We start from the raw sequence: 13,286 nt of genomic DNA on the forward strand, positions 1-13,286 counted from the left end.
TGAAGTATAGAATAAGTTTGAATACCATTGCCCAAACAAATCTGAGCAATAAAACTCTCAATTTTTTTTGTATTAACAGATACTGCCACTCACAGCTTTAAAGACTGTTCACAAAGCTATTTCATTAGTAGGTCTCATAGGAAATGGAATTTAATGTCAAGTGGTCATGGACCAAATAACCTTGCTTAAACAAAAGCATTAATCGGTCTTGCTTTATTTCTCATCTATCCATTTCTGCAAATAGCAGAGATGTTATACACACGTGCCTTAACTAGGGTTAGCCAAATTGATTTGCCTTAGGTGCTAGAGTCTTGTAAAGACCTAATTTTAACAGCCTGTTTGGACCTATAATCTAATTCTAAATTGTCTAACTGAGTGATTTAACTGCTTAGTCTAAGTAAAATTACTCCCATTTGGTCAATATATTCATTTACCCGTATATTTTACAGAGTTGGTTCGAACAACACGCTTGTCAATAGAATTAATACAGAAAACAAAATGATACTAGTAACATCAGTAAAATGACAATCGTTTTGTTCACTTATCTTTGGATCAACTAACAAATATTGATGATTGCCATGACCAGACTGGTATCTGAGCCTGATTAGCATGCTAACAGTGTAATAGCAGACTTGTACAATCTTTATTGGAATGAGAGTATGCAAGTCAATCCCTTGAACCTGTTATGCCATTCAAAAAGATGGTTTCACTCTATCCTAACCCCATTTGCCAACCTTAGTTCCATATCCTGTATATGGTTTGCTAACAAAAAATCCATAGATCTGAGATACCAATTGTTGTTTCTGCAGATATTTCCAGAAGCAGTTTTGCTATTAAGAAAGAGCTATTTTTTTTTATTTCTGCAATGATTTTGCCTGTCCACACTGACTAGTATCTCCATAAGGTCATCCATCAGTCTCTGATGCTCCAGCGAAAATAGCCCCAGCCTATTCAGCTGAAACTCCCCCCAATTCCTGCAATATCCTTGTAAATCTTTTTTCTGCACCCTTTCAAGTTTCATGACATCCACCCTGTAGCAGGGAGGCCAGAATTGAACACAGTATTCCAAAAGAGGCCTAACCAATGTCCTCTACAGCCGCAAGGTGACATCACAATTCCTATACTCAATGCACCAACCTATAAAGGCAGACATGCCAAATGCCACCTTCACTACCCTGTCTACGTGCGACTCCATTTTCAAGGAATTATGAACCTGCATCCTAAGGTCTCTTTGTTTGGCAACACTCCCCACTCCAGTCCAATTGAAGGTAGGAGACACGGTGGTGTGGAGAGTTGTTTATCAAACTGGAGGCCTGTGACCAATGTTATGCCAAAAGGATCTGTACTGGGTCCAGTGCTTTTTGTCATTTATATAAGGTACTTGGATGTGAATATAGGAGGAATAGTTAGTAAGTTTGCAGATGACAGCAAAATTGGTGATGGGGTAGACAGAGAAAAAGGTTATCTCAGAGTACAATGGAACCTTGATCAGATAGGCCGATGGGCCCACAAGTAGCTGATGGAGTTTAATTCAAATAAATATGAGAGTTGCATTTTGGTAAAGCAAATCAGAGCAGGACTTAAACATTTGATGGTAAGGAGTGTTGGAGGAGTATTGAGCAAAGAGACCTTGGGGTGCAGGTAGACAGACAGGTGAAGAAGAATTTTGGCACACTAAATAAAAACAGAACTATGAATGCTGGGCTTCAGAAGCAAAAACAGAAATTGTTGGAGCACCTCAGGAGGTCAGGCAGCATCTGTGGAGAGAAATTCGAGTTAACATTTTGGGCCTAGTGTCCATTCCTCACTTTCGAGTTCTCAGGAGGGGTCACTGGACCCAAAATGTTAACTCTGATTGCTGTCCACAGATACTGTCTGACCTGCTGAGCTTTTCCAGCAATTTCTGTTTTTGTAGATGTTTGGTACACTTGTCTTTGTGCATTGGTCAGTACATTGTGTATTAGAATTGGAATGTCATGTTTTGGCTGTACAAGGCATTGGTTAGGCAAGTTTGGGAATACTGCATTCAGTTCTGGTCTCCCTGCTATCGGAAGGATGCAGAAAAAATTTACAAGTATGTGGCTGAAGTTTTACCTGCACATCCACCAATATCACTTATTGTATCCGTTGCTCCCAATGCGGTCTTCTCTACAATGGGAAGACTGGATGCCTCCACACAGAGCGCATCAGGGAACATCTCTGGGATACCCGCACCAATCAACCCCACCGCCCTGTGGCCCAACATTTCAACTCCCCCTCCCACTCTGCCGAGGACATGCAGGTCCTGGGCCGCCTCCACCACCGCTGCCTTACCACCCGACACCTGGAGGAAGAACGCCTTAGCTTCTGCCTCAGAACACTTCAACCCCAGGGCATCAATGTGGACTTCACCAGTTTCCTCATTTCCCCTTCCCCCACCTTACCCCAGTTCCAAACTTCCAGCTCAGCACTGTCCTCATGACCTGTCCTACCTGCAAATCTCCCTTCCCACCTCTCCGCTCCACCCTCCCCTCTGACCTATCACCTCCATCCCCAACCCCATTCACCTAATTGTACTCTTTGCTATCATCTCCCCAGCCTTCCCCCCCCTCCCGCCATCCCATTTATCTCTCCACCCTGGAGGCTTTCTGCCTGTATTCCTGAAGAAGGGCTTTTGCATGAAACGTCGATTTTCCTGCTCCTCGTGCTTTTCCAGCACCACTCTGATCTAAACTCTGATTTCCAGCATCTGCAGTCTTCACTTCTGCCTAAGAGGCTGAGGCTATTTTCCTGCAGCATTGAAGCCTGAGGGGTGACCTTATAGAGGTTTATAAAATCATCAGGGCATGGATGGAGTAAATAGCCACGATCTTTTTTTCCCAGGGGCGGGCAGCCCAAAGCTAGAGAGCATACGTTTAAGGTGAGGGGGGAAAGATTTAAAGGAGACTTAAGGAGCATTTTTTTTTAGTGCAGTAGGTGGTGCGTGTATGGAATGAACTACCAAAGGAAGTTGTGGAGGCTAGTACAGTTACAACATTTAAATGGCATCTGGAGGGATATATGAATAGGAAGGGTTTAGAGGGAAATGGGACTAGATTAATTTAGAATATCTGGTCAGAATGGACAACTTAGACCGAAGAGCCTGTTTCCGTTTTGTACCGCTCCGTGACTCTATGACACAAGATTTTTAAACTTTAGACAGAATTAAATTTATCAATCATAATGCAAAATTTGAGCATGCTCATTTATGTTTCTGATCTGCAAACAATGGATTTGCTCCACAGTTTGATAAAGTGTTTCTGCTTTACACATTTAAGATAACATTGCACAAGAATTGCTGAAGTGATTCTGAAATCTGAAAATGCCAACAGAGCTTCTGCAACCAAGATAGGTCTTCCACTAGAATGAAAGTTCAAACTCCAAAAGCCTCTGTGAATCCCATGTTAAGAAAATAAGGTATTGTTTGTAACCCACTGAAAAGAAAATTATCATATTAGGCCTGCCTAATAAGAGTTACAAGCACATATTTAAAGGGACCAATAAGCTGCATTTCCTTTAAATTAAAGGGCTTTGTTGATCTGTGTCCTTTTGTTTAAAGAAACTTTGAGTCATAGAATTCTATATTTCTGAACATAGAAACAGGAGTAGGCTATTCAACCTGTCACAAAGTAGATTGATTGTCCACTTCAGCGTTTTTTTCCCCATGGAATCTCTACATCCCTTTATGTTATCGGTATTTAAACATCTGCCAATCTCTATTCTGAATATACTCAGTGACTAAGCTTCTGCAGCTCCTGGGATAGAGAGTGTTCTAAAGATTCACGATTTTGAAATGCCGGTGTTTGACTGGAGTGTACAAAGTTAAAAATCACACAACACCAAGTTATAGCCCAATAGGTTCATTTGGAAGCACTAGCTTTTGGAGCACTGCTTCTTCATCAGATGGTTGTCTAAAGATTCACAACGGCCAAACAAACAAAGCTCCTCGTTGCTGATTCGAGACACCCCAACTGGGGAAACATCTTACCTTCACCTAAGACCATAAGTAATAGGAACAGGAGTAGGCTGTTCGACCCTTCAAGCCTACTCCATCATTTCAATCCATCCATTTTCTCTGTTTTTCCCCATTACCCTTGATTCTTCTATTGATAAAGATTGTATCTATCTCAGCCTTAAATATGCACAAGGACTCTGCCCCGACAACTAATGGAGTTCCAAAGACACTCAAACCTCTGAGAAACGAAATAACTCCTCGTCTCAGTCTTAATTTGGTGCACCTTTATTCAGAGATTATGCTCTCTGGTCCCAGATTCTCCCATGAGGGGAAACATCCTCTCAGTATTTACTCCATCAAGCCCTGAAGAATCCCAGTATGTTTCAGTGAGATCCCTCTCATTATTCTGAACACCAGTGAGTAGAGTCCCAACCTGTTTAGCCTTTGTTCATAAGACAGTGTTTCCATGCTGGGCATCATCTAGTGAACCTTCTCTGAACTACCTATTAAATTATACCTTTCCTTAAGGGAAGCAAACTGTTCACGTACTCCAGATGTGGTCTCAGCAGTATCTTGAACAGCTGCAATTAAATTTCCATACGCTTGTATTCTAATCTCCTTGAAATACGGGCCAACATTCCATTAACCTTCATGATTACCTGCTGCATTTATGTGCTAGCTTTCTGTGTTTCATATACAAGTACCTTTGTGTTGTAGCTTTCTGTCTATTCCTTTAAGTACTTTGTAGGTTTCAATGAGATTACCTCTCAATCTTCAAAATTCTAGAGAAAACAGACCTAATTTTCCCAAACTGTTTCATTGGGCAGTCCTGCTATCCCATGAAGTCTAGCAACCTTTTATTGCACTTCTTCTATGGTCATAATGTTCTTCTTTGAGGTAAGGGGACCAAAACTGCACTATTTCAGATGCTATATAATCAAGGGAATGGGACTGGGATCAGATTAGATTACTTACAGTGTGGAAACAGGCCCCTCAGCCCAACAAGTCCACACCGACCCGCCAAAGCGCAACCTACCCAGACCCATTCCCCTACATTTCACCCCTTCACCTAACACTACGGGCAATTCACCTAACCTGCACATTTTTGGACTGTGGGAGGAAAGATTAGATTACATTACAGTGTGGAAACAGGCCCTTCGGCCCAACAAGTCCACACCGACCCGCCGAAGCGCAACCCACCCATATCCCTACATTTACCCCTTACCTAACACTACGGGCAGTTTAGCATGGCCAAATCACCTTACCTGCACATCTTTGGACTGTGGGAGAAAACCGGAGCACCCGGAGGAAACCCACGCAGACACGGGGAGAACGTGCAAACTCCACACAGTCAGTCGCCTGAGACGGGAATTGAACCCGGGTCTCTGGCGCTGTGAGGCAGCAGTGCTAACCACTGTGCCACCGTGCCGCCACAGAAACGTGGCTTAGGGATGGGCAGGACTGGCAGCTTAATGTTTCAGGATAGAAATGCTACAGCTACAGGAAGAATAGAAAGGGAGGAGGGGGAGTGGCATTTTTGATAAGGGATAGTTTTCGAGCTGTGCTGAGGGAGGATATTCCAGGAAATACATCCAGGGAAGTTATTTGGGTGGAACTGAGAAATAAGAAAGGGATGATCACCTTATTGGGATTGTATTATAGACTCCATAATAGTCAGGTGGAAATTGAGAAACAAACTTGTAAGGAGCTGTCCGCTATCTGCAAGAATAATAGGGTGGTTATGGTAGGAATTTTAACTTTGCAAACATAGACTGGGACTGCCATAGTGTTGAGGGTTTAGATGGAGAGGAATTTGTTAAGTGTGTACAAGACAATTTTCTGATTCAGTATGTGGATGTTCCTACGAGAGAAGGTGTAAAACTTGACCTACTCTTGGGAAATAGGGCAGGACAGGTGACTGAGGTGTCAGTGGGGGAGCACTTTGGGGCTAGCGACCATAATTCTATTAGATTTAAAATAGTGATGGAAGAAGATAGACCAGATCTAAAAGTTGAAGTTCTGAATTGGAGAAAGGCCAATTTTGATGGTATTAGGCAAGAACTTTTGAAAGCTGATTGAGGGCAGATGTTCGCAGGTGAAGGGACGGCTGGAAAATGGGAAGCCTTCAGGAATGAGATAACGAGAATCCAGAGAAAGTATATTCCTGTCAGGGTGAAAGGGAAGGCTGGTAGGTATAGGGAATGCTGGATGACTAAAGAAATTGAGGGTTTGGTTAAGAAAAAGAAGGAAGCATATGTAAGTTATAGACAGGATAGATCTAGTGAATCCTTAGAAGAATATAAAGTAAGTAGGAGTATACTTAAGAGGGAACTCGAGAGCAAAAAGGGGACATGCGATAGCTTTGGCAAATAAAATTAAGGAGAATCCAAAGGGTTTTTACAAACACATTAAGGACAAAAGGATAATGGGGGAGATACTAAACAAATATTTTACATCAGTATTTACTGTGGAAAAGGATATGGAAGGAAAATAGATGGTGACCTCTTGCAAAATGTCCAGATTACAGAGGAGGAAGTGCTGGATGTCTTGAAACGGGTAAAGGTGGATAAATCCCTAGGACCTGATCAGGTGTACCCGAGAACTCTGGGAAGCTAGAGAAGTGATTGCTGGGCCTCGTGCTGAGATATTTGTATCATCGATAGTCACGGGCGAGGTGCCGAAAGACTGGAGGTTGGCAAACCTGGTGCCATTGTTTAAGAAGAGCGAGAAGGACAAGCCAGGGAACCAGTGAGCCTGACCTCGGTGGTGGGCAAGTTGTTGGAGGGAATCCTGAAGGACAGGATGTACATGTATTTGGGGAAAGGCAAGGTCTTATTAGGGATAGTCAACATGGCTTTGTGCATGGGAAATCATGTCTCACAAACTTGATTGAGTTTTTTGAAGAAGTAACAAAGAGGATCGATGAGGGCAGAGCGGTAGATGTGATCTATATGGACTTCAGTAAGGCGTTCGACAAGGTTCCCCATGGGAGACTGATTAGCAAGGTTAGATCTCATGGAATACAGGGAGAACTAGCCATTTGGATACAGAACTGGTTCAAAGGTAGAAGGCAGAGGGTGGTAGTAGTGGTGGTGGTGGTGGGTTGTTTTTCAGACTGGACATCTTTGACCAGTGGAGTGCCACAAGGATCGGTGCTGGGACCTCTCCTTTTTGTCATTTACATAAATGATTTGGATGCGAACGTAAGTGGTGCAGATGACGCCAAAATTGGAGGTGTAGTGGACAGTGAAGAGGGTTACCTCAGATTGCAACAGGGTCTTGACCAGATGGGCCAATGGGCTAGGAAGTGGCAGATGGAATTTAATTCAGATAAATGTGAGGTGCTGCATTTTAGGAAAGCAAATCTTAGCAGGTCTTATACACTTAATGGTAAAGTCCTAGGGAGTGTTGCTGAACACCGAGACCTTGGAATACAGGTTCATAGTTCCTTGAAAGTGGAGTCGCAGGTAGATAGGATAGTGAAGAAGGCATTTAGTATGCTTTCTTTTGTTGGTCAGAATATTGAGTACAGGAGTTGGGAGGTCATGCTGCAGCTGTACAGGACATTGGTTAGGCCATTGCTGGAATATTGCATGCAATTCTGGTCTCCTTTCTATTGGAAAGATGTTGTGAAACTTGAAAGAGTTCAGAAAAGATTTATAAGGATGTTGCCAGAGTTGGAGGATTTGAGCTATAGGGAGAGGCTGAACAGGCTAGGGCTGTTTTCCCTGGAGCGTCGGAGGCTGAGGGGTGACCTTACAGAGGTTTACAAAATTATGAGGGGCATAGATAGGGTAAATAGGCAAAGTCTTTTCCCTGGGGTCGAGGAGTCCAGAACTAGAGGGCATAGGTTTAGGGTGAGAGGGGAAAGATATAAAAGAGACCTAAGGGGCAACCTTTTCACGCAGAGGGTGATATGTGTATGGAATGAGCTGCCAGAGGAAGTGGTGGAGGCTTGTACAATTACAACATTTAAGAGGCATTTGGATGGGTATATGAATAGGAAGGGTTTGGAGGGATATGGGCCAGGTCCTGGCAGGTGGGACTAGATTGGTTTGGGATATCTGGTTGGCATGGATGGGTTGGACCAAACAGTCTGTTTCCATGCTGTACATCTCTATGACTATATGTAATTGAAGCAAGGCTTCACTATTCCTGTACTCAAATCTTTTTGTGATAAAGGCTGACAAATAGGTAAACTTCCGACCTACTTGCTGCATTTGCATGTAACTTATTGATGAGGGAATTCATTTGCCTATGTACATCTATGCATTCTAGTCTCTTACCATTTAAGAAGTAGAGCTGAAAATGTGTTGCTGGAACAGCGCAGCAGGTCAGGCAGCATCCAGGGAACAGGAGAATCGACGTTTCGGGCATAAGCCCTTCTTCAGGAATGAGGAAAGTGTGTCCAGCAGGTTAAGATAAAAGGTAGGGAGGAGGGATTTGGGGAAGGGGCGTTGGAAACGCGATAGGTGGAAGGAGGTCAAGGTGAGGGTGATAGGTCAGACTGGGGTGGGGACGGAGAGGTCAGGAAGAAGATTGCAGGTTAGGAAGGCGGTGCTGAGTTCGATGGATTTGACTGAGACAAGGTGGGGAGAGGGGAAATGAGGAAACTGGTGAAATCCGAGTTCATCCCCTGTGGTTGGAGGGTTCCTAGGCGGAAGATGAGGCGCTCCTCCTCCAACCGTCATGTTGTTATGGTCTGGCGATGGAGGAGTCCAAAGACCTGCATATTCTTGGTGGAGTGGGAGGGGGAGTTGAAGTGTTGAGCCACGGGGTGGTTGGGTTGGTTGGTCCAGGTGTCCCAGAGGTGTTCCCATTTAAGAAGTACATTGCCATCTGTTTCACTTATTAAATGGATAACACCTCAATGATTTGGTCATTGAATCTTTTTGAAAGTGCTATCCAATTAATTCAACTTCTCTGTATTTTCCTCGTAACAATGCAATTTTCTTTTGAGCAATTTTCTTTTCCTTTTCAAGTATTTCTCCAGTTCTTTTTTAAATGTTGCTATTGAATCTTCTCCCATCTCTGCTTGATGCTCTAATTTCTCTATCTTTTCCACATAATTGAAGTCTTTCAATTCAGTGTTGAATAAATTTTGTCTGTCACCCTTCTAAAGTATGGTGACCTGAATTTGACATTCCAACCAAAGGCTTATCTTAATTTTCTTGTCTCTGGGTTGTATGCTTCTATTTGTGAAGCCTCCCTGTTTAAAAAGGGAGTAAGGCAAAAGACAGAAAACTACAGGCAGATTAGCCTAACCTCGTTCATAGGTAAGATTTTGGAGTCCAAAGTGAAGGATGAGATTTCTGATTACTCGGAAGTGTATGGTAAATTAGGGCAAAGTCAACATGGTTTCATCAAGGGGAGGTCATGCCTGACAAATCTGCTAGAATTCTTTGCGGAAGTAACAAGCAAGTTAAACCAAGGAGAGCCAATGGATGTTATCTACCTGGACTTCAAGAAGGCCTTTGATAAGTGCCGTACAGGAGGCTGCTGAATAAGATCAGGGTCCATGGTATTGGAGGCAAGGTGCTAACATGGATAGAAGATTGGCAGTCTGTCAAAAAGCAGAGAGTAGGGACACCCTTCTCAGGGTGGCAGCCAGTGACAAATGGTATTGGGAGCACAACTTTTCATTTCATACATTAATGATCTAGATGAAAGAACTGAGGGCATTCAGGTTATGTTTGCAGATGATACAAAGATAGGTAGAGGGGCGGGTAGTATTGAGGAGTTAGGGAGGCTGCAGAAGGATTTGATCAGGTTAGGAGAATGGGCAAAGAAGTGGCAGATGGGATACAACGTGGGAAAGTGTGAGGTCCTGCACTTTGGTAGGAAGAATAGAGGCATGGGCTATTTTCTAAATGGGGAGAACATTCAGATGTCTGAAGTACAATAGATTTGGGAGTTCTAGACCAGGATTCTCTCAAGGTAAACTTGCAGGTTGAATCAGTAGTTAGGAAGGCAAATGCAATGTTGGCATTTATCTTGAGAGGACTTGAATATAAAGTCCTTAAGGATCTGGCAAGACCAAATTTAGAGTATTGTGCACAGTTTTGCACCCTATATCTCAGGAAGGATTTTCTGGCCCTGGACCAAGTTCAGCAGGAGTTCATGAGAATAGTCCCAGAAATGAAAAACTTAACATATGAGGAGCGTTTGAGGACTCTGGGTCTATACTGAATGGAGCTTAGAAGGATGAGGAGGGATCTAATTGAAACATGCAGAATACCGAATGGCCTGGACAGAGTGAATGCTGGAAAGATGTTCCCATTAGTAGGAGAGACTGAGACCAGAGGGCACAGCTTTAGAATAAAGAGAAGACCTTTTAGAATGGAGATAAGGAGTGTGGTGAATCTATGGAATTCACTACCACAGAAGGCTGTGAAGGCCATAGCATTGATTACACTTAAGACAGAGATAGGTTCTTGTCTGTCAAGGGTTTCTGGAAGAAAATGGGAGAATGGGATTGAGGTTCTGGATGTAGGTTTGCTCGCTGAGCTGAAAGGTTCATTTTCAGACGTTTCGTCACCATACTAGTGTGAGCCTCCAAATGAAGCTTCATCCAGAGGCTGACTGAAGATGTTACCTAGTATGGTGACGAAACATCTGAAAACAAACCTTCCAGCTCAGCGAACAAACCTACATCCAGAACCTCAACCTGAGATACAAATCTTTTCAAAACATGCTAATGGGATTGAGAAATTTATCAGCCATGATTGAATGGCGGAGCAGACTTGATGAGCTGAATGGCCTAATTTCTGCTCCTACCTGTTAAGGTCTTATGTTATGTATATTTATACATGCTTTTGTAACAGCTAAAGTTGAAACCCATGGAATTGAAGGCCTAATAATTGACCTGTTTTAGAAATCATTTGAGTGGAAGACAACAAAGATTAAGGTTAACATCAAGTTCTCAAGTTGGGTGGATGTATCATGTGGTATGCCATGATTCTGTAATGGGGCCTCAATTATTCCCCTTTTTGTTCTTTAGTGACATATGAGACAGGCAAAGCATGTGTTTATATATGTTTCCATAGCTTTCTGCTAGGTTTCCCATAACCGGTCGCCACTGTGTCATAGCTTGAAGGGTTCCGTGCTTGAAGGGTAAGCACGGTCATCTAGAATACTCTTCCACATATGTATTGAAAGATTTACAGATTGATAATCAACTTACTGGGCCACACTATAAATGCATCTTCCATGGCTGTCATTCCTGGAGTGGGACTTGCACCTGAATTTCAAAGTTGAAAAAAAATTAGGTCATCCATCATGGACCCTCCAAGTGTAGAACAGGGTACTTTCAAAATGGTGAACAGGTAGAAACACCAAAGATCCAAAGCGAATGAGGGGTGGGACCTAGCTTGTTAAAATCTCCTGAACTGGTGTAGAAAATAATAAAACAAGTTCAGTAAATGTTGGCCACTATACCTGGAGGACTAGAAATGAGGTTGTATAAGTTTTGTTTCACCTATGCATAGCCCTAATTTAGACCAGTGCTGAAGTGCTGTATGCAGTTCTGGGCATCACACTGCAAAAGATAATTTAAAACCAAGGAGGGAGTGCAGCATAGGTTTTCTAGGTTGAACTACAAGGTAAAATCAAACAAACTAGAACCATATTACATTTAGTTTAAATGGTTAACATGCAGTCTTATCAGTTTTCAAGGCATTTAACAGAATGAATTGAGATTGTAGAATTGGGGCCCATGATATAAAAATTAGAGCCAAACTCTTCAGGAATGAAATCAGGAAGCATTTGTTCACACAAAGATTAGTAGATATTTGAAACTGTTCCACAAATGAAAATCATCTGAGCAGCAAACAACAGTGATTAGGACTACTAGCAGGAACTGGCAGAGTTGGGTGGATGTCGTTTGGGGTATGCCATGGGCGAACTCAACTATATTTCTTCTTTGTTCTTTTCTCACACTAGATGCTCTCATGCTAGAACCAATTGTTAAATTTAAAATTGAGATTGAAAGGTTTTTGTTAACCAAAGGTATTAAGGGATTTATGGCAAAGTTTTGGAGTTATGTCTCGCAATAGCATTGGGCCAACTTCTGGGGGATAAGTGGACTTTTCTTGTTTCCAGGCTGTTAACAGCTTTCTCAAATTGACCTGCAAACCTTCAAAGGCCTATGTATGCACAGCCACAAATATTTCTTTACAGACCTTCTAAGAATTGTACTATTTAGTACATTAAAAGCAAAATACTGGGATGCTGGATAACTGAAATATAAACAAAGTTCTGGAGAAACTTAGCAGGTATGGCAGCATCTTGTGATGAGAGAAACAAAGTGAATATTTCAAGTCCAATCTGATTCATTTTCCAAAGAAAAGTCATTTTGAGTTCAAAACATTAACTCTTTCTCCAACTGCCATCCCTACTGAATTTCTATGACACTCAATATTTAGTTTGTTTTGACTCCTCATTCTTCAAAATACATCTCTTTTTTCTTGTTTATTGATTAAAAGAAAAATTCTAGTGTCATCTTACTGATGAATGACTCTTTTACTTTTTTTTCAGGAACTCCAGAGGCATGGAGAGTTATGATGTCCCTCAAATCTGGTCTGTTGGCTGAAAGCACTTGGGCTCTGGACACCATCAACATCTTACTTTATGATGATAGCACTGTAGCCACATTCAACCTCTCCCAAGTAAGTGATTTTCCTGTAATTAAAATGTTCAGTTGTATAATTTAAAAATCCTGTGGTCTTAGACTTTGAATGAAACGGGATGTCTGATGTTCAGTATTATTGACTGGATTTATTTTCACCTGCAATACATCTTTTTTTCTCAAATCCTGTGCTTCCGCAACCTTAATAATAGCAAATTCTGTTCTATCAACAGAATCAGGGAAATCAGTGAGCTGATTTGCTTTTGCAGTGATATTTCATTTAATTACAGAGTTTCTTCTTTATTCTTACTCTTAGATGAACTGTATGTGTTACTGGCTAGCCCAGCATTGGATCCATAATTTCCCTTGCGAAGGTGGTATGGAGTCCCTGCCTTGAATTTACGTGGTTCATTGCTGTCAATACATGGACAGTACTGTTAAAAAGGGAATCAGTTTTCATATTTTTCATTCTCCTGTTAAGATACTGTGATCAAACCAATAAAGGGACAAGATGAAACAGAACAGTAGGGTCGTAAAATGAGTTGCCATAAATTCGATTATATTGTCAAGCTGTTTGTTAGGGTATAGTGTAATAGTCTATGCATGTTTGACCTTAAACATTGAATATTATTTTGGGGATTTGATTTTTGACTAGGTATTGTATGTCTGTACTTTGGTTGGGATGCT

General features: G+C 42.0%; 1 protein-coding gene across 16 annotated transcripts in view; it reads left to right on the forward strand.

The window, feature by feature from the left end:
- arid1b (AT-rich interaction domain 1B) overlaps positions 1 to 13,286 on the forward strand; it is a 620,676-nt gene that overhangs the window by 598,515 nt on the left and 8,875 nt on the right. For all 16 annotated transcript variants that reach the window (XM_087991455.1, XM_087991461.1, XM_087991456.1 and 13 more), the window contains one exon: positions 12,509 to 12,639. In XM_087991455.1, coding sequence (XP_087847581.1) covers positions 12,509 to 12,639 — 131 coding nt within the window. The remainder of the gene's footprint in view (positions 1 to 12,508; positions 12,640 to 13,286) is intronic.

The sequence above is a fragment of the Chiloscyllium plagiosum genome, unplaced genomic scaffold, assembly GCF_037043375.1.
Source record: "Chiloscyllium plagiosum isolate Xiang-an unplaced genomic scaffold, Cpla_swu_hap1 HiC_scaffold_10, whole genome shotgun sequence".
Taxonomy (NCBI): domain Eukaryota; kingdom Metazoa; phylum Chordata; class Chondrichthyes; order Orectolobiformes; family Hemiscylliidae; genus Chiloscyllium; species Chiloscyllium plagiosum.